At 33.1% G+C, this 22,626-nt stretch overlaps 1 protein-coding gene across 11 annotated transcripts in view; it reads right to left on the bottom strand.

Annotated features, from left to right (window-relative positions):
- Nucleotides 1–22,626, bottom strand: part of ICE2 (interactor of little elongation complex ELL subunit 2) — a 54,733-nt gene that overhangs the window by 23,357 nt on the left and 8,750 nt on the right. For 10 of the 11 annotated variants that reach the window (XR_004423227.1, XM_033108453.1, XM_033108456.1 and 7 more), the window contains 9 exons: nucleotides 22,196–22,448; nucleotides 21,173–21,292; nucleotides 11,772–11,909; nucleotides 10,676–10,792; nucleotides 10,344–10,503; nucleotides 9,190–9,371; nucleotides 6,590–6,631; nucleotides 4,141–5,146; nucleotides 3,210–3,385 (listed from right to left, as the gene is read on the bottom strand). Coding sequence is in view for 10 of the 11 variants with exons in the window: in XM_033108453.1 (XP_032964344.1) it covers nucleotides 3,210–3,385; nucleotides 4,141–5,146; nucleotides 6,590–6,631; nucleotides 9,190–9,371; nucleotides 10,344–10,503; nucleotides 10,676–10,792; nucleotides 11,772–11,909; nucleotides 21,173–21,292; nucleotides 22,196–22,448 (2,194 nt within the window). In the remaining variant the exon portion in view is untranslated. The remainder of the gene's footprint in view (nucleotides 1–3,209; nucleotides 3,386–4,140; nucleotides 5,147–6,589; nucleotides 6,632–9,189; nucleotides 9,372–10,343; nucleotides 10,504–10,675; nucleotides 10,793–11,771; nucleotides 11,910–21,172; nucleotides 21,293–22,195; nucleotides 22,449–22,626) is intronic. The other variant, XM_033108460.1, reaches the window with a different exon arrangement.

Raw genomic sequence — 22,626 nt, 5'->3', positions numbered from 1 at the left:
ATGACTGGATCTAAATTTTTATATCATTTTAGAATACATCTCTTAGGAAATCTGAGACAGAAAATAACAGATAATATCAAATCATTCAAAGTTACTTGGTGTGGATTTTGTTAAGTTCCAGCCTCATTTTGTAGTCCAAATTAGCCCTCTATTTCATTCCATCATTTGAGACTGGCTGCTGTTTGAAGTTCTCCCCTGATGTGCAGCTCTTATTAAGCAGAGTTTTCATGAGGAAGGATAAATGATATTGGAAACTAAAATCTCAACTACAATAACAGAAAACCGAAGAACCAGAAAAATAAGTACATAAAGGAGAGATGAGGCTCTTAGACATTGGAGGTTGATAAGACTTTTAAGTATTTTAAAGCTTTATCTAAACAAATTGGTTTTTAAGTAGGGAGTATTAAAGAGGATGCATTCTAACTTAGAGTTTAAATAGTATCATTGAAAAATTTCTCAAAGTAGTGCCTCAACTTCCCTAAAGTTCCTTTTCTTAACAACATGCTCCTCTCTCCTCACCCCTCAATTTTTCTCATTTATTCAATACCTATTTATTGAGTTTCTATGGTATAAAACATTTGGGAGAAACAGAGAAAAACAGAACATGATTCCAAAGGGAATAGATTCTACTAACGGATATAAACTATGTGCACTAAACTATTACATATAATGATGGGTGCAGTATGATAAGCATTCACTGTAAATTTTTTAATTTTACTTTGGGTTTGACACAGTCAGAAATATAAGGCTATTCAGATATTCTTTGGGGCACGATTGTTTTAATATATTTTGATGAAGAATGAATTCTCTCCTATAAGGTTTTTGTCTCGATATTTTCAAATTTCACTTTAGTCAAGTGAGTGACAATGTCCTTAACAGGAAGTCAGGAATTGAATCAGTATCCAAAATATTAATATCTCTAGGTTATTCTTACTTAAGAGACAATGCCAATCAATAATTCCTAAGTGTTGTAAGCTTGCAGATCAATACAAAGTGGTATGGGTTCACAGAGTAGAAAGTAAAAGAAATAAGGTTAGTACCTAAATAAATCAGAGACAGCAGGTAAGAATTAAAGAAAAAAAAAAAAACCTTGAAAATATTATCCATTGCACTGACACTACCTGTATCTAAGATGTTTATGTTACAGCCATTACATTGATCACAGTTCAATATGGATGAGATGCAAAAAAATTAGCAAAGTAAAATCTTTTAATACAGAGAATATTAGTATTTATCTAGTAGGCGACTGATATCAACATATATAGTATTTTGTCATTCTTTGACTTTCTCTTATTAAAAAATAACCTCCCCCACATATTTAATTCAAAACCATTTGGTTTCTAAAATTTCAAGTCTGAACCAGTAATGAAAACCAAATTATGAGAACTGGGAATTTAATAATTTATTCACATCCTTCCTTAAATTTCACAAAGGATAAAAGTATCATCAAGCAAAAGACCCACCAAGTCCATTGGATTCTGGTGGACAAACTATACATCCTAGATCCTGAAGACTTAACCTTCAAGTTTTTCATGATAGACTTGTAACAATGCTGTTACCATGTTCCCCCGAAAATAAGACCTAACCGGAAAATAAGCCCTAGCATGATTTTTCAGGATGACGTCTCCTGAACATAAGCCCTAACGTGTCTTTTGGAGCAAAACTTAATATAAGACCCGGTCTTATTTTCGGGGAAACACAGTATTAGCAGCTTGAAAAGGTTGGCACTTCTTTTGCTTTTTCCAGTTATTCCTCAGTATGATAAAAGAGTAGTAAGGGACTTGATCCACAAGGGCCAATGCTGGAACATCACAACTTTTTTTTTTTGGTGGCGGGGGGAGAATCACAATTCTTGATTCACCTCATCCTTAACTCAAAACACACTGACATTATAAAGTGGTCATTGAGTATTCTTATTGGATGGTAGGACAGCAAAAGACAGACATCAGAACTTTTTTTTAAAAAAGTGTACTACGACAAATACACACAATAGAAAAAATTCTCTTAAGAAAAAATTAAAGACTTCACTATTTCTTACATAATCAATTATAACATTAAAAATTATAAAAAGATAAAGTTCTTTATTTTCCAGAATTTGGTGGTCACACACACAAAATAACAAATATGAAACATAATTTCAAATATCAAATATGGAAAATTGTTTAAAGAGCCAATTACTCAAATTGTAGCAAAAACTTGTTTAAAAGGAAAATATTTATATCAAACCCCAAAAGAAACAACAGGTGAAAAACAAAGGAAGACATTTGGTCTTCTAACAATCCTGGGAAGACCTTTCAAATTGTGAAAGCTTACCTCTCACAATTTGGACTTCTAAAATGAGTCAAGAATATCACCAAAATAAGAGAAAAACCGGTTAATATGTCATAATGGAAATCCAAATTCACAGAGAAAGCAGGAACATACTGTATTTTGCCATGTATAATGTGCTCCCGTGTATAATGAGCACCCACATTTTTGGCCCAAACTTTCATGGGGAAAAAAATCTTTCATTTCAATTTTTTTAATTCAAATTTTTATTTGTTTACATTTAGGTACTTGTTTTTTTTTTTTTATAAAGGAACTGTAGCATTTACTCTTTAATATATTAAGGTACAAGAAATTTTATGTAACAAATTAATTACAAAACACAAGAACAGACACAAGGTACAAGAAATTTTTATGTACCTGTAACAAATTTACGATATTTATGCATCATAGAAGGCCAAGAACTCCTCGTTGTTGCAAGTTCATCGAAACCATTATCATATTCCAGAGTATTATTTTGCATATGGATATCATTACTGATTTCTAGAGTTACATTTTTAACTCATAAGCATAAATGAAATAATTAAAAACATTTATATAGATACAAAATTAGTACTGCCCATGTATAATGCGCATCCTTATTTTTTCACTTAGAAATTTGGGCAAAAAAGTGCACATTATATACATGGCAAAATATGGTATGTGCCAGTCTAGGTCAAATCTATGATGGTGTCATTTTTCAGAGTTTATATAGTTCATGCAAGTACGTTATTGGTATTCATGACTATTACATTCCACTAAACACTTTAAAAAAAATTCATCCTGAAAACACTACCATAAGTGTGATCAACATTTAAAATTACACTTTAAGACAATGGCATGTTAAATATTTACTGATTATCTACTTATGCTACCACATCCTAATTCCCCAAGTAACAACTTACTCTTCTGATTTTCTTCCGTTTTTTAGAACGTGGTCTGGTCTCTATCCTCTGGACACTGCATCGCACAAGTAACAACAGGTCTTGCAGGCTAAATAACTTGTAAACATAATTTCCTTCCTGAGGAGCTACATATTCTGATGTATCTTCAACATAGTCCTGAAGTTCATATGGCAATCCTTCAAAAATAATTATATTTCTCATTTTTATTTTATAATACATTAATCCTTTATTCATCATAATCCAACATAAAACAATTCAATTATCTATTTTTAAACTATCAATTTTAACATTCTATTTCCTCTGAGGTGACCATCCATCACATTATTTCTATTTCTGTTTACTTTTAATGGAACTGCAGCAAGAGCTGCAATCAAAGCTTTAAGGTTCTCCTTCTTTTAACTACTTACCTTACTTAACCCTAGGTAAAGTATAAACTGGTGAGACAACATATGAAGTGAGAAGAGTTTTAAAAAATAATATTATTTCTAATCTAGGCAGAGCTGAGGTACAGCTTTATATCTCTTTCACAAAATGAAAAAGTACAAAATTTAAAAAATAAAAATTAAAAAAAGAAAGAAAAAGTACAAAATTACAGTCTAACACCAAGAATAAATTTTGGACTAATACACATTTATGATTTTTTTGATGCGTTTTCCCTTCATCAGCTTGGCAAACTACAATACCTATAGCTTGGTAGCCACTGTACGTGTTGGATGAACACAGACTACAAAAATCCATACAACTTTGGGTACATATTTAGAAAGACGGTTTGGAAGTTAAAATACTGACCAGTACATGAAAAAATGAAATATCAATGACTATGTCAAGATTATAAATCAGGTTACAACAAAGGGAAAGTGAGGGAGAACAATCAAGGGACAAGGAACAGACAAAACAGTTAATATAAAGTTCTTTGTAAATATTTACTTACGTCCTTTTGGCTTCTGAAACACAGAAGGCCACACAGTTTTGGGCCAACTAGAGGCATCTGAAGGAACAGAGGGTTGTTCGGAAACAGGAGGTTGTTTCGAGTTTTCTAAATTCATTAAAGGCAATTCAGGTATTTTTCTGGAAATTGGCTTTAAGAGTTCATCCTGCATTTTTAAAATTTCCCCGACTGGGTCAAATTTTTTATATACTCGTTTGATAGGTTTTTTTAAAACACATGACTCTTCAGGACTACAAGTAGTATTAGTCTGGTTTCCTGCAGAAGCCTGCCCTGAGGGAGCATTTGGGCTATCAGGTTTAGAACTTAAATTAGAACCCACATCCGCTGTCATTTCATTACTATTCTTTGGACACTCTGTATCAATGATTAAACAGTCTTCATCTGTATCACTATTGCAAAGAATGGTATCTTCAGTTTTTGCTGCTTCTGATGTAACAGTCTTTTCCTTCGAATTGTCTGTGTTCTCCAGAACATTTAGTCTTTCATCGGTTTCATCGGCATTTACCCTATCATCAGCCATATCATTTTTATTAGAGGTTTCATTTTCTGTAGAACTTTCTAACTGTACGGCATCAGATGTTTTCAAGTCACCATCTTGCATCAAAGACTTATCAGAATTATCTGATACCTTTTCATCACATGGTACAAATCTCTGATCATGTTTGTTTTTATTCTCCTCAGGGCCACTGTCCATACCAGTCACCAGCTGTTTTTCCTTTTGCAACTGTTCCATCAGAAACTGAGATAAGCTCCTAGAATGAGCAGAAATGTCTGGTGCAGTTGGTGCCACATGTGTGGTTGCTACGCTGGGGGCCGTGGGAGTATCTGTCAGGCTGGGTACTGTGGAAGTGCTTTCTGGACTTGGTGACTTTGATGGGTTAGTGGTGGTTACTCCAAAAGTTTCAAGTTCTGTGACGTCATCATCAAAATCCAGATCCATATTTTCAAGGGTCTCAATTTTTCGGCACTCATTAACTTCAGAAGACATCTGAAGAAAATATATTGGTAAGCTATTAGCAAAAATTCCAGGCCACATCTCATCTATTTCTTAATGTCCCTGTCCCTTATATACATAGTTCATGCTCTTTAACAGCAGAAAGAAAAGTCTACTGTCTCTGAAAGGTTCTTGTTTAAGATGACAATAAACTACTAGCAACTAATTTATTCAACCTTACAATCCCACTGAAATGTTGATGAAACACAGACAAACGTGCTGAGCTGTAACAGCATAGGAAATTAGGAATACTTGTGAACTACCACATCCCTAGAGGAATTGCCACTAATCAAAAAATAGGCATGATCATGAAGAAGAAATGTAGGGCCAAACAGGAAGGCAGTAGATTTTCATTCACACCCACTCCACACATTCTTGCAGACACACCTGGACATAGCTGACCAGGAGAAAAGCCTCTTTACCACTGGGAGGAAGCTGCTTTCTAATGCAGCTGGGCAAGTGGCAGCAGCGTCTGGTGCATCCGTAACACTAATCAGTGACAACAAATCACAGTAATATAAGGAGAAAAGGACAGGAAGTAGCTTTCCTGTATTCTGAGACATGAAGCCATTGAGGCTATAGTTTCTCATGTACTGTTTTGGTAATGGAAGAACTATAGACAGCTTTAATTTCTTCAGAAATAAACTGTCCTCTTTCCAAGTAGCAGCACATCTTGCCCCAATCTGGCAGAGCACTTTAGATGAATAACATGGAAAATTCATTACGGGCTATGTACACCCACTAGCCTTACAATTAGGATTTGAGAGAGAAATGTTCTGACAACAAACATGTAGTAAGTAAGATCAACCTGTGTAGGTTTTTAACCTCGCTGAAACTTAATCTCTAAAATAGTGATAATAGGGTCATCTTCTTGGATTTGTTCTAAGGATTAAATGAGAAAATATACACAGAAAGTTACCTGACATAGTCCCTGACACATAGTAAGTAGCTTCTCAGTAAATGGTAGCTCTTATTAAAATGGAAAGACTACTAGATTTAGTCAAAAAATAAAATTAAGATACATGCTGTTTACATGAGGCATTCTTAAACAAAAAGGTTAAATATAAAACCACAGGGCATAACATTAAGAAATAAGGAGAGAGGGAATGGCAGTAGTTAAGTGTTAGACAAAGCAGAATTCAATGCAAAAAGCATTCTTCAGAAAAAGGAATCCTATGTTGAACAAAGATGAAACCCATGATGAGTAGATAATGAATGGTCTGATCATAAATTGTGACATGTCAAATAACATTAAAATATGTAGTCAAAACTGAAAAATAAAATGGAAATTTGGCAGAAACACAACAGTATTTAGCCAATGATACACTGTCTCCAAGTAAAAATAAACAGAAGCATAGAAAGTATGAATAATATTAAATAATAGAAATAAATATCTATGAATGACTGAAAACACGTATATAGACTACAAAGATATACCTTTTCCCTCCCAAGAATCCAAGGAGCATTTCCAAAGATGGACTATAAATTAATATACAAAGAAAACATCAATAAAGCACAAAGCAGAATCTGCTAAGATCTTACTTGCTGTTTAGAAGAAACTAAAGTTAGAAAATCATTTAAAAAAAAATGTAAATAAGCAAGAGTAAACCCAAGCACCTGGACATGAAAAACCATTCCAAATCATTAAATAAAGGAAGAAATTAAAAAAATTACAGAATACTTAAAAAGCAACAAAAATTAGAACACTAAGCAATAAAAATCAGAATTATCACTTATAGCCTATTCAAGAAATAAGAAAATAATATAATCATAATAAAATGAACAAATTTAATAATTATAAGAGCAAACATTAATCAATTGAAAAACAATGCTTTTATTCCCAACAGAATAAATTTAGATAAAATTACAAATATCATTTATTTGGAAATTAGTATGGAGCTGTAAAAGGATTCTTCTATAAAACATATAATTCATTACATCAATAAAAATTAATAATTCCTTAATGTCATAAAATATCTAATCAAGTGTTCAAATTTCCCAGTGTGATAAATGTGTTTTTACAATTGTTTACTGGAATCAGTATCCAAACAAGATCCCTACACTTCATTTGGTTGACATCTCTCAATTTTTCTAATTTGTCAAATGCCTCTCCCCCATACTGTGCCAAGTCTTACATCTACCAGATATTTGTAGAAGAAACCAGATAATTACCCTGTAAAAATTTCCACATTCTGCATCCCTGTGATGTCATTTAACGCATTCTTCTATCCTTGGAATTTCCTATTAAAATGATCTAGGAGCTTGATCAGATTCAGGTACATGTTTTTTTTTAACCTGAATATGTTCTATGTGGTACTGTGGACTCCCGCTTTAATCAGGAGGCTAATGATATCTGGTTATCTTTCTTCTTGTGATATTACAATTGACCTATTGTTTCATCAAGTGTCATCAACCTAATCTATCCATTATAAAATTCATTGATCTTCTAATGATTTTAGCAGCCTTGATGGTGATCATTACCTAGATTCACTATTATCTAGATTCACTATTTCATTAGGAGCTACAAAATGATGACAGTCATATTCTATCATTACCCTGAAATACAGTTTGTACTGGAAAGCCAAGACAAATACTTGATTTTTTCTTTTTATCAGTTTTCAGGTAGATTAAAAATGTAAAAAAAGAAAACATAAGAAAAGTTGGAAGTGCTCCATGATCTATAGATTATAAAAACATTAAAAGGCAAATGGGAGGGTGGCCAGTTGGCTCAGTGGTTGGAGCGCGGTGCTCATAACACCAAGGTTGCTGGTTTGATTCCCACATGGGCCAATGAGCTGCGCCCTCCACAACCAGACTGAAGACAACGACTTGACTTGGAGCTGAGCTGCATCCCCTACAACTACATTGAAAAAACAGCGACTTCGCATAGAGCTGATAGGTCCTGGAAAAACACAGTTTCCCAATATTTCCCAATTTAAAAAAAAGGCAAATGGAGAGAAAAACATACAAACAAATATAAAAGACAAAACGGCAATATCCTTAGAATAGTACAAGCTCTTAGGTATTAATAAGAAAAATGTTTTTCTATTTTATTTTCTAGTTTTGTTTGCTCTCTCACTTTATTCAAGTCTCTGTTCATTATTTCCTGTCCTTGGAAAAGCCTTCTTGACCATCACTGCAAAATAATCCCATTCCATTCTCTTTCCCCTTAACCTACTTTATTTTTCTGCATAGGATTTATCACTACCTGCCTTTTTGCTATTGTTTTGTTAATTATCTGTGCCCTCCGCCACTGATGTAAGCTCCAAGAGAAGAGAGACTTTATTTTTATTCACTACTGTACCCTCAGTGCATAGAACAGTATCTGCTCAATAAATATTTGTGGAATACATGAAGAAAGTTTTGTATAAACAGACTCTTACTTTAATAATCATGGAAAATATTTTTATACACAAAATAATAAAAGCTAGTATTTATGGAGTGCTAAACATTGTTCTAAATGCTTTATATATATTAACTCATTTAATTCCAAATAATCTTATGAGTTAAGTAATATCATGACACCCATTTTACAGATGAGCAAACTAGACTGAGCGAGATTACATAGCTTCCTTAAGGTCACAGAGCTAATAAGTATTCTGAAAAGGATTAACAATCTGGCCAAATACTTTTTGCACCAATCAAACTCATCTCTTCTTTTTCATACTTAAAAACTCTTAAATATGAATGAGACAAATTAAAACCACCACCACAATAACCACCATCCCTGACTGAGTTTTTAGTATATAGAGTATATAGTATAAAGACTGTGCTCAGCATTTTACATATAATATTAAACTTAATGCTTGTAACAATATTGTAAAGTAGTATTATCACCTTTCTTTTATAAAAGGAAAAAAAACTGAGGCTGAGGAAAGTTAAATTAGTTGCCTAAAGTCTAGCTTGACCTGGGGTTCAATTTTAAATTTCAATCTAAAGCCTAGATTTTTAATTGCTAGAGACTTACAATAAAACTTTAGGCTTCAAAAGAAAAACAAATACATTTCCTTAAGAAAAAAAAAGAAAGCATTACATACATCCATTTCAGATATATAATCTTCTGGTTTGTCCATAAATACTGCAGAGACTGGAACAGATGTATTTTTGGACATCATGAATTTTAATGGAACTTCATGGAAGATTTGGTTTCTCTCTCTCATTGTCATTTTCTTTTGGGGAAGTGGTGAATTAATATAAATTACTTTAACCGGTTTTGAACCTTAAAACAGAAACAGAAGGGGGTGATTAGTTTCTAGTAGCTATATTAAAAAAAAAAATGTATGACAGAAGGATCACTAAACAAAGAGACAGGATAGGAAAATGTATGACAGAAGGATCACTAAACAAAGAGACATAGGATAGGAAAGTGGTAGCACCAGTACATTTAAACTAGAAAATCTTTAAAGTCCCTTAGAGATCTAATGGCAAGGAATCTGACTGGCAAGAAAAATATGTTCTCTAACAATTTTTAAAAAGGATTTACTGCTTTTTATTGTTTTACTGTCATTATTACTCAGTTCTTACAGAGTTATACTTTCAAAAAGTGATGAAATGTTTACCACAGAGAGCATATTACATTCAACTTTCATTTGCAGTTTTGTTTCATTAGACACAGTCCTTCATTTACTAGTATGTTTTTACATATAATATTAATTCTGGAAGATATAAAAAAATTATTACATATGAACCAAAATAGAAAGGGAGTAATCTTTTGCACAGAGGAATTTATGGGCAAATATTAATTTTACTCAACAAACTATCCTACACTCATTAGTATAGACCTATTTTAATTCTGAATTCCAGTAACAGATGAAATAAGTCCTGGAAACACACCATTTGACATTGTCCTATAAAGTATTACATTCCTTTCATTTCACTGAAAGACAGAGGAACTTCACCATTTCATGTATTGTGGACACCCTAACTCATAATTATTTCTCTAATTACCTCTCACCCCTCAACACCATTATAGTTTCAGTAGATCTAACAGCTCATTTATTTATGTGTCAATTCTATAGTAGCACTATATATTTAAAAAGTTGTACTGAATGTCAAATGTCAAACTACATCCTCCTTAAATCAAAACTTAGATTTTTGTATTTGACAAATGACCACCTATATTCATACAACTGAATTAGAACTGTTTCAACTCCTCTGTTAAGAGCATTACCTGACGTGGCAAATCACAAACCTGCAACAGGTATTAGTTGAATACACACTGGAATTTCCCACTGTTCCTTGTAGTTTGGTCCATGATTATTTAATAAGGCAAATAACGACTGACTAGTTAGAGCTATCTGAGGGTGATATCTTGAAACAAGCTTCTCTGCATTTGGATCTTTACTAATATCCTGAAAAACAACATATATAACTTGTTAATGGATTATACTTACTGGAAATTTCTTTAATAAAGTAATAAAAAGGGAGAAATTCAGGAAGGGAACTTTGGAACAATTGGGTTACATGTATTTTATGAGGCATAGAAGATTACTTAGGAAGATCCCAAACCACCTTCCTACTTACATAATGCATAGCTGTAGCTGTTTGTTCCGGTGTCTCTGTGGTAGATATGTTATCTTTTGAGAGCTGTAACTTCGCAGGCATTGAGGGAAATACTGTTTTCACATATTTCACTCTGCCCTAAGTAAGAAAAAAATAAATGTTTTATTGCAAAAAATCGATGTATATTTTCCTTTAGTATCCTTTCATCATAAGAAACTTTTAACTTAAAATTCTTCATTCTACTAAATAGAAATGTCAAATTTAGAGCCTTTTTCTTCCCCCCTTTTCTTCTGCCTCTCCCTCTTCCCCCTCCAGTTCAAGCCATTGTTTCTCAGTCTAGTTGTGTAGGACACAGCTCCCTGGTCCTTGCTGGTATTATGAGCCTTGCACTCCCCCTGGCTGAGGCAGTAGGTTGCCAGTCGACGCTCACGGCAGCTCTCACCGGCTGCTGGTCACTCACGGCAGCACACAGCAGCCCACAGCAGCCCAGCTCCAGGGAGAGCTGTTGTTCACAATTTTAGTTATAGAGCGCGCAGCTCACTGGCCCATGTGAGAATTGAATAGGCGACCTCGGCGTTAGGAGCATGGCGCTCCAACCACCTAAGCCACCGAGCCGGTCCCAAATTTAGAGTCTTCTTAACCCAAGACTTTCATGTTTTTGCTTGACAACCAACATGTTTTTTTTTTTTTTAAAAAAAAGGGTTCAAGACAAGGGTGCTATGAAAATTTCCCTGCTACTTTAAATTCTAAACTCTCATTTTATGAGGTATAGGTCATCACAGGCTATAGCAGAAACTCTAAAATATCCTCTCTACATATACTTACTTCCAATATGATTGTGAAGAAAACCCCTTTAAAAAAAGGGGGCTTCCTGCTTGAATTCAGGAACATAAAGAAAGATGGGAACTAAGAAAATCAAGAAATAAAGTGGGTAGTGACATTTTTAAAATCATCGAGTACTGAGATCCATAAAACAAAAAGGGACACATTTGTATTGTATATTTTAAAAGTTATATCTCATTATTGTTCAAAATTTAAATATAAATATTATCTATGTGAAATAACAGATGATGTTTCAAACAAAAATAAATATATATTTTTATATGGTAAACCTTACCAATGCGAGAAGGGTTTTTTCTAACTTTAATCCCATCTCTATTCTGAATGGGAAAAATCCCATTAAGCTGGTGACTTCATGGAGAGTATAGAATTCTGGATACTTTTTCACTTGGTCAATGCAAGCTCTTAAAATTTTCTAGGAAATAAAAACCAAGAGAAATTAATTTGTATTGTACTTCTCAAATAGTGTAACAAAAATAATTTAATTATATGTGACTATATAATTATTCATTTCAAATATTAGCCTCATTTCATTAAACTTCTAACAATCCAGGCATATTATATATTCCTTATTTGATTTACTCTCTTATTTTTCATTACAACTCTTTTTAACCTAATTTCTTAAAATACTGATATTTAATAATACTAAAATTAGCAATCATATTAAAATTTAAAATTAAACAGAGAGGACACATCATATTTTCTATGCTATTTAAGAATCTGTCAAGGAAATAAAGCCACATGAAAATTTCAACAAACTTTACTGCAATAAAAGCAGTTACATGAATGATTAGAAATAAATAAGTTTAATATCCTAAAAAGATTCCCAGCACAAAAAAATTAATGAGGCAGTTATCTTACAGGTCATTCTAATCTACACTCTAAAAAATAGAGAAAAAGATAATCTACAATCTGAAAAATAAAAATAATTCATTACAGAGTATTTTTCTTCTCTCGAAACTGCTTTCAAAATATTAATAACTTACCAGGAAATGAAATCAGGAAGAAAATAAAATTCACAGCTTTACCCAAGCAGTATATATGCCACTTGTGACAACATGTAAATAACTCAAAGAGGCATAGCAGTTTTGGGTGGGGGTGGGAGGTTACAATTTTAAAAACACACAGACATTATCTTCTAAGTATTTTTCCTTCTCCTCAAAGAACCTAATCTAAACCTTTTAGAATGTATTTTACGTTACAAAAGCTCTTAGCAATAAGGTATCTTTATACTATATCTATGTCCTCTCTCCCTTAGACATTTATAAAATGTGTCAAGTTACAAATCAATAACTTTACTACAGTGTATCTTTTCATCTATAGTTTCCTATCCTCTACTTCCCTTCTTTAATCATCACTCCCAGCTATCTTTCACATCTTCCTCCTCCATCTATGCTTTTCAATAATACACCCCTTAATATTTAATTCAAGATATAACTTGCAACTAAGCAATGCGGTTTAACATGGAAAAGTTCTGTTTGTTTTAAAAAACCCTAGTCAACAGCAAATTCAGATCAGCATAATATCTTTGCTCCACATTTATATATTAGTAATTTTCACCCCTGACATTCCTGTCCTATGGCAGTCATTGCAATAATCTGAACATGCAAAGAAAAAAAAGTAATATATGACAACTATGTGACAGAGAGACTATTTTAGTTAGAGATTTATTGGCACATCTTTTTTGGTAAAACTCTGCTGGATGTTATACTGCTTATAACTGAGTTTCACTTAATTCAGTAATTATGGCAAGAGAAAGAGTCAAAGGAAAATCTAAGTTTTACACTTATACTCAGATACATATTATTAAAGGCATTTCACAACTGGTAGGTATTAAGCAACTAAAGGATCATTATTTGGTATGTTTAATAAAAAAAGTTTTTAACTAATAATTTAGTTGTCTTTGAAAAACAGCTAAGAGTGAACAAAGAAAGTTGAGACTCAGGCTGTTCCCCATTACCCCACCCCCTGAATGTTATTTAACTAAAAATATTTAACTAATAAATATACCACAAGCACATTCATGTATACAATACAAATCTATCATTACAAAGAAAGGTGAAAATGACTATGCTCTCTAAATTTTGTTTTGGGCCAGAAAAAAGAAAATGGTATCATACACATTTGCAACTTAAACATTTAATAGAAACTACTTCTGGCAGTAGGGTTGAGTAGGTACTTGAAGAGCACTTTTACCCAAAAAACACTAGATCCTGGATAAATTACAGCTAACACTTTTTATGCATTGCTGGGCTTGGGAAAAAGCAAGGAGAATCTCCAAGGACCATAAATAAATAAATAAATAAACCCTGAACACCTAGAGTGAGGACCAGCAGGAGCAGTGAGCAGTAAGAAAACCCATGAAAGGTGAGGTGGCTTGAGGGCAAATGCTTCAACCAGTTCTAAGATCAGGTAGGTTCTAAGATCACTCCTACATTTAAGCCTTAAAAAGCAAAGGTTTGAATAAGTATTTATATACACACGTTCAATGGATAAACAAAATGTCCATCTACATCAATGAAATATTTATTCAGCCTTAAAAATTAAGGAAATTTAGACACATAATATAACATAGATGAATCTTGACATTATGCTAAGTAAAATAAGCCAGTCACAAAAAGACAATTACAATATGATTCCATTTATTTATATGGGTGTCTACATAGAGTAGACAAATTCAGAGACCGAAAGTAGAATGATGGTTGCCATGAGCTGGGGGAAGAGAGGATTTCGGAGTTACTGTTTAACGGATGATACAATAAGAAGTATCTATTTGATCTTTGTCCCCAGTTGCTGACATATACACAGCTCCTAAAACCTGTGGAATCTCTTGAGATAAGAATGTCTCTTGTATGCTAATGAGATTACTGGTCGCTCCTAGATCCCTTCAGGATGGGGGATGGTTGCCACAAAGTCCAAGGCATGATTAGAAGGTTGAGGGTTGGAAATTTTAGCCCCACTCCCCAACTTCCAGGAAGCAGAGAAGGGCTGAAGATTGAGTTAATCACTAAAAGCCAAAGATTTAATCAATCATACCAACAAAATGAAGCCTCAATAAAAACCCCTAAACAATGGGTTCAGATATTTTCCTGTTGGTGAACACATGCGCCTGGAGAGGGCATGGAAGCTCTATGCCCCTTCCCCCCATACCATGCCCTATACATTTCTCTTTCATTTGGCTGTTCCTGAGTTGTATTCTTTATAATAAATGAAATAGTAAGTAAACTACTTTCCTGAGTTCTGTAAGCCGTTCTAATAAATTATTGAGCCAGAGGAGGGGGTCACGTGAACCCTAGGCTTACTGTCTGGAGAGCTGAAGAACTGGTTTGTGTAGGGAAAAAAAAACACCCCACATATTTGATGTCATAAGTGTTGAGTAGAAACAGTTCAGAAATGGGTATAAAGTCTCACTTTTGTAAGATGAAGAGTTTTGGAGATTGGCTGCAAAACAATATGAATGTACTTAATACTACTCAACTTCACACTTAAAAATGGGTAAGATGGTATATTTTGTTGTACATTAAAAATAAATTTTTTGAAAAGAGAAGGAAATTCTGACACATATTGTAACATGGTTAAACCTTGAAGACATTATTCTAAGTGAAATAAACCAATCACAAAGGGACAAATATTGTCTGATTTCACTTATATGAGGTACCGAGAGACATATTCAGAGACAGAAAAAGTGGAATGGGGCGGGAGGGAAGGGGGAATGATGAGTTATTATTTAACGGGTATAGAGTTTCAGTTTGGGAAGATGAAAAAGTTCTAGAGATGGACGGTAGAAATATGCTCACAACAGTGTGAATGTATTTAATGCCACTGAACTGTCCTTAAAAATGGTCAAAATAGTAAATTTTATATTATATTTTACCATAATAAAAAACAAAAAAGAGAATTTGAGACAGACTGAGGTCTAACCTGGGAAATTTGGGAACCCCAGACAGAAGTGAGAAAATGAAGGAGAAGCAATAATTGAAAATGGCTGAGAATTTTCCAAAACTGATAAAGGATATGAATCTATAACTATAAGAAATACAGTGAATCAAGTAGGATTAAAAAAAAAACAAAACACATTGTAGTGAAACTGGAAGACAAAAATAAAGAGTGGTCAGAGAGAAAAGACACATTCCCTAAAAGAAATGACAATTAAACAGACAAAACACTCTTCAATAGCAATAACATGAGCCAGAAAAAAAAGAATTATATCTTCAAATGTTGAGAAATAAAACAGTCAGCTTAGAATTATGTACAGAGTAAAATTATCTTACTAGAATGAAAACAAAATAAAAGAATATTTCCAGATGAATGAAAAAGACTGTTCATCAACAAGAGACCTTCATCAAAGGAACACCTAGAAGATACAGCATTTCAGGAATAATGAAGAGGAACTCAGAATGTACACTTGAGAAGAAAAAAATTGACCAAAAAACTGTCAAAATTTGTAGATAAATTCAAACAAACATTTCCCAAATAAAATAATAATGTAACTAGGTTTTAAAAAGAGACAGCATTAAAACAACAGTATCAGTCAGGAGGGATGTGATAAGAGTCAAAATGGTCTATGGTCTCTGTAGACATATAGTTTAACGAAAGGGGGAAAAGTCAATCCCCTCAAAGAAAGTACAAGAAGTTTAGAAAAAAATAAGACAAATAGAAACCATAAACAAGTCCATCTACATCAATTATAATGAATGCAAACAACTGAACTTTTTAATTAAAAGACAAAAGATGGTCAGGTTTTATTTAAAAAGAAAAGCAATCTAGCTAAACACTCTTTTCAGAGATATTTGTAAAATACAAGTTCTATATATTCAAAGCAATCCAAACTAAAATCTCACCTAGGTTTTTTGTAGAAATTAAGCTGATTCTAAAATTTACATGGAAATACAAAGGGCCGATAAGAACCAAAACAATTCAAAACAGAACAAAGTTGCCGGACTTCCACCACGTGGTTTCAAAACTTACAAGATTGGGTGGTACCGGCAAAAAGCCAGATACACAGATTAATCAATAGAACTAAGTCAGGAAACTGACCTACACATTGATGGTAACAACGTGATTCAATAAGAGAAAAAATAGCTTTCTCAACCAATAGTGCTAGGTAGTTTCTCAACATTGGCTCTACTGGTATTTTGGACGAGATAATTCTTTATGGTGGGGGCTGTCCTGTACTTTGTAGTATACTTAGCAACATCCTTGGCTCTATCCACTAGATGCCAGAAATACTCCTTCCTCAGTTGTGACAACAAAAAATGTCTCCAGACGTTACCAAATGTCCACTGGGAGGCAAAATCACTCTCACTTAAAAATCACTATGCTAGAACTAGAATATCCATATTAAAGAAAAATGAACTTTGATCCAAACCTCACATCTTGTATAAAAATAACTTGAAATGAACATAGACATTCACATAAAAGTTAAAACCATAAAACCTCTAGATCAGGGTTTCTCAACAGAAGCACTACTGACATTTTGGGGTGGATAATTCTTTGTTGTGAGGGATGTCATGTGCACTGTAGGATGTTTAACAGCATCTCTGACCTCTAGCCAGTAGATACCAGTAGAACTCTGCCAGATGTGACAACCAAAAATGTCTCCAGACATTGATGAAATCCCCCAGGCGGGGGTGGGGGGGTAGGGTAGGGGTAAAAGAGTAAAAGTGACCCCAGAAGAGAATCACTTGGGGTTTGAAATATTTCCGTGCTAGAACATATAAAAGCACAAACCATAAGACATTTTTAAAAATTAAACTTCATCAAAATTAAAATTTTGTTGAGATACTGTTTAAAAAAATGAAAAAGCATGTCACAAACTGGGAGTAAACTATATTATATACAAGACTTATATTAAGAATATATAAAGAACTTTCAAGACTCAGAAATAAAAACCAATCAGCAAAAAGATTTGAACAGACAATTCACAAAAGAATATATACAAAGCCAATAAGCACATAAAAAGATGTTCAACCACTGCTCATCAGGGAAATACAAATTAAAAATATAATGGATTGGCTAATATTAAAGAGATTAACAATACTAAGTGTTAGTAAAAGTATCGAGCAACTGGTACTCATATATTGCTAGTGAGAGTGTAAAATGCTATATCCACTATGAAAAACAGTTTGGCAGTTTCTAATAAAATTTAACTACATTTGCTGTATGATTTAGCAATTATATCCCTACTTATTTACCCAAGAAAACGAAAGCATATGTTCCAAAAAAACCTTATACAAGGACGTTCAGAGTGGCTTTATTCATAATTGCCCCAAATTGAAAATAACACAAATGCTCATCAACAGTTGAACTTTTTTATAAACCAAATTTCGTATAACCATACAGAACAAAAAGGAATAAAAAGGAACAAATTATGGATACTTGCATCAACGTGGATGAATCTCAAAAAAATGCTGAATGAAAGAGGCCAGACAGAAAGTACATTGTGCCTGATTCAATTCTTATGACTGGGAAACTCTACAGTTTAAGTGACACCGGTTCTAGGAAAGATAAACTGTAAGGAAAAGAAAGGTATCGAGGGGGAACTTGTAGATTAAAAGAAATTGTTTTGGCAAAAAACAACCCCACAAACTTACAACATATATAACCCATAACGTTTTTGTATTTAGAATATACAAAGAACTCCCACATATCAATAACAATAAGATGGAAATCCAGAATAAAGGGCAAAACTGGAACAGTCAATTCACAAGAAATGAACACGTATATGAAAAGATGCACAGTCTTATTATATATAGCCCGATATCATCTAGATAGGCTAAAACTAAAGTGACCGTTATGTATCAATTGTTGAGGATATGGAGCAACAAAACTTTCAAACACTGCTGGATGGAATATAAAATGTTACAACTTTGGAAAACAGTTTGACATTATATACTAAAATTGAAGGTATGCATACTCTATTACCCTACAATTCCATTCCTAAGTATACACAAAGGGTGCCAAAAAATGTATACACATTTTAAGAAAGGAAAACTATTAAAATTGTATACTTAATATATTCCGATAACAAAAGATGAATACAAGTCACATTTGACGTCTGCAATCATAAGAGGTGCTCAAAGTAGTTACCATCAGTGTCCAGACACTTCTGATTACAGCGAACTACTACTTGAGCAACGCTGACCAAAGCGTCCACTTGCATACATTTTTTTGGCACCCCCAGGATATACCCAGTAGAAATGTATGCACAGGTTCACCAAGAGACAAGTATGAGAATTTTCATAACATTGCTTAGAACAGCTTCAAACTGTAAACAACCCAAATTTTGATCAACAGAATAAATTCGTTTATTCATAAAAGGGAATAATGTACAGAAATGAAAATGAATTAACTACAAATACACACATATACATATGAATCTCACAAACAGAATGCTGAGTGACAGAAGGAAGAATTCTATTCATATAAAAGAGCAAAGAATTCCATTCACATAAAATGAAAAACAGTCAAAAGAGACAAAAGAAATAAATACCAGAAAAAAAAGTGGGGGGCAGGGGTTGGAAATGATCAAACACCAAACTTGGGATAGTGACTATCTCTTCAGGAAGGAGAATGTTATTATCTAGGAAAGATACACAGGGGGCTTCTAGGTTATTGGTAATGTTTTATTTCTTGACTTAGAAGAGAATTACATAGGTGTTCAGTATGTTAAGTCTTTGTTAAGCTATATATAGTTGTTCTATATACTTTTCCATAAGTATCTACATACTTTTCAATATTACATTTCATAACATGAAATTAAAATATTTTAATGGTAAAAAAATTAGAAAAATATCAGTGAATCTTTGGGGTGGACATGTAAAATACAAATTAGAGAAAATGTGCTGCCAAATCAATCTACCTAAAAAACAAGACTTAATGCTGACTGTTAGCTAACAAATAACGTACTCTGTTAATAAACATTTTTATATTCACTTAAATAACTACACTCAGCACTTGAGCAATTACTGTATGCCAGGCATTATTCTTGTCACTGGGAACACAGCAATGCACAAAACAGTACTCACAAGCATTGTGGAGAAAGACAATAAAAAATGGTAAAGGAAACTCACACAAAACAAAGAAACTCATAGATACAGACAACAGAATAGTGGTTACTGGAGGGAAAGAGGTATGGGGAGAGGATGAAGAGGGTCAAGGTGGTCAGATATATGGTGACCGAAAGAGACTAGACCGTGGATGATGAGCACACAATGGAGTATACAGACGTTGTACTGTACACCTGAAATTTATATAAAATTATTAGCCAATGTTACCCCACTAAATTTAATTAAAAATAAAAAATGAAATGTTAAAATAGGTAAAACTAATACCCTTTGTTCTCCAATTTATACTGACCAATTTTCTTTTACTCATGGTAAAAAACACATAAAACTTACCACCTTAACCATTTTGAAGTGCAAAGTTCAATAGTATCACATTGTTGTGTTTAGTGACCAGTTTTAAATGCTTAAAAAAAATCCATACTGCTGTTGGTGTTTGTAGATGAACTCCACTAAAATAATACACTTTACCCTCGAATGATGCGGGTTTGAACTATGCGGGTCCACTCATACGCAGATTTGTTTCAATACATACTATAAATGCATTTTCTCTTTTTTATGATTTTCTTAATAACATTTTCTTTTCTCTAGATTGTAAGAATACAGCATATAATACATTTAACATACAAAATATGTGTTCACTGTTTATGTTATTGGTAAGGCTTCTGGTCAACAGTTGCCTATTAAGTTTTGGGTAAGTTAAAAGTCATACATGAATTTTCAACTGTGCCTGTAAGTTAGCTCCCCTAACCCCTGAGATGTTTAAGGGTCAACTGTATATATTAATAGTAACTATTTAAGGGGGCAGCCGGATGGCTCAGTTGGTTAGAGCGTGAGCTCTCAGCAGCAAGGTTGCTGGTTCAATTCCCGCATGCGATGGTGGGCTGCGCCCCCTGCAACTAAAGACTGAAAACGGCGACTGGACTTGGAGCTGAGCTGCGCCCTCCACAGCTACACTGACAGACAATGACTTGGAGCTGATGGGCCCTGGAGAAACACACCGTTCCCTAATATTCCCCAATAAAAATTTAACAACAAAAAAAAGTTACTCTTTAAGTAGTGTACTGTAAATTTCTCCTAGGCCCACTGAATGATGGTAGGGTAACAAGGCAGACTGATTTATATGCTTTACTAATAAACATGTCTGATTTATACAAAAAAATGAACTCACAGTTGAAATTTATCATTTGGTGGCTGGTATTTATTATCACGAAGGTAATAAATACAAATTTATGTGACTAAGTTCTAAAGGACCATTTAGATTTTTAAGGACCAAGATAACTGCTTAAACACTCATTCTCTCTTATGGGAAATCTGTGCATCCAATCAAACCATCCATGTGAGTAAAAATATAACTCTCAAATATAGTAGTTGAATTATTAATAGAAAATAAAACAAATATGAACATACTATACAGTACATGATTTTGAGGTGTCAATACAGTATTTCTATTATTTAAACACACAAAGAATAAAAGGCCTACATACAATTTGGTCTCTAACTTGATAATACTGGTAATTTCATATGCTTTTGGCAGGATCATCACACACTGTAAAATGCTACAATTGCCTATTACTTGGCAGTTTAAGTAAACGTGGTTTTTTTTTTTTTTTACCTCTGTGAAGAGATGTGCGTCATCAGAAAGCATATTATAATCCTGTGCACATTTCTTCGCAGAATTCTGTAAAAACTTTAGGAATTCAGTAACTTCTTCGTTCACGTGTTTTTTCATATCCTGATTTTTAAAAAGTAGAGATGTTTTGGAATAAGAAGGTTGGTTAAAAACAATCATTTCTCAACCATTGCTCTAATTTGAAACGTTCTGAACAATAAAAAGTATCATATCCAAAGTAAAATCACAAAGAAAAAGTTAATAAAAATTATTATGTAATAAAGACAAACTTGCTATGAAAAACTCAAAAATTAAAAAGCAAATGACTAATAACTACAATACATGCTTGAATTAATACGCTTATTTTATAAAATGCTCTTAATTTAAAAAAATACCCAAATGGAAAAATGAGCAAACAAAACGAATAGGCAAATTACAAAAGAAATACAAATGAATTATAAACACATTACACATGGAAAAATGCTTATTTTCATTAGTAATCATTGTAAATTAATGTAAAATTAGAGGCAAGAAGGTAATGCCCCATATTAGTGATACAAATTGGTTTAAACTTTTTGAAGAACAATTTACCCATGTGTAACTGCAGATCAAAGCTTTAAAAACACATATAGCTTTTGATAACAGTTTTATGTTTTACATTTTATCTTAAGTAAACAATCATAGATATGAACAGAGTTTGCAACAATGATGTGCAGCACAACATCATTTATAAAGTCAAAGTTCTGGAAACTACTTAAAGTCATAAACAAAAATTTTAAATTGGTTCAATGACCCAAGTAAAGCTCTACTGCTAGTACTTAAGATGAAGGGGGTTGAAATATGCTTAGAACTAGAGCAAAATGCCTAAACTGCAATAGAACAAAAGTATTAATGCACCAATTTGTCCGTCAATTAAACTACATTTTTGTTAATATGATTGTACCTAAAAACATAAAAGCAAATTTAAAGTACTTCCTGATTAACTTTTAAATATTTTTTACTGAAGCTGAAGAACAGAATACATACCAAGTACTGCAAGTAGTCGTTTTTATTGATTCCAACAGCTTTGGAATTCGCAGGAATTTTTGCGTACTTAACCAACAAGTCCACATAACTCCTCTGCTCTCTCTGTGAGAAACGAGAGAAGCGAGGATAAGGAATTCTTGGTTTTGGAAGAAGAACCATTCCAACTGTGGTTTTAACTTTTTCTTTTGCTTGAGTTGCTGCCGGCTCATTTTCTACAGAACTTGCTGAGGCATTCGAATTTTCTCCTATACGTCTGGAAAAAAAAAATTTACAAATAGTGTCTTTCACATAAGATTACTATCATGAAACTTCATGATTCTTAATCACCAGGGAGAATATAGCATGATTAACACAGTAAATTCTGGATTATCATCTAACTTTGCCACCTGCATTTTGATGTTTAGCTATTTGGTGTAAATTAAGTATTCTGC

The sequence above is a fragment of the Rhinolophus ferrumequinum genome, chromosome 6 (assembly GCF_004115265.2).
Source record: "Rhinolophus ferrumequinum isolate MPI-CBG mRhiFer1 chromosome 6, mRhiFer1_v1.p, whole genome shotgun sequence".
Taxonomy (NCBI): Eukaryota; Metazoa; Chordata; class Mammalia; order Chiroptera; family Rhinolophidae; genus Rhinolophus; species Rhinolophus ferrumequinum.
This window is presented reverse-complemented; position numbering and strand designations above follow the sequence as displayed.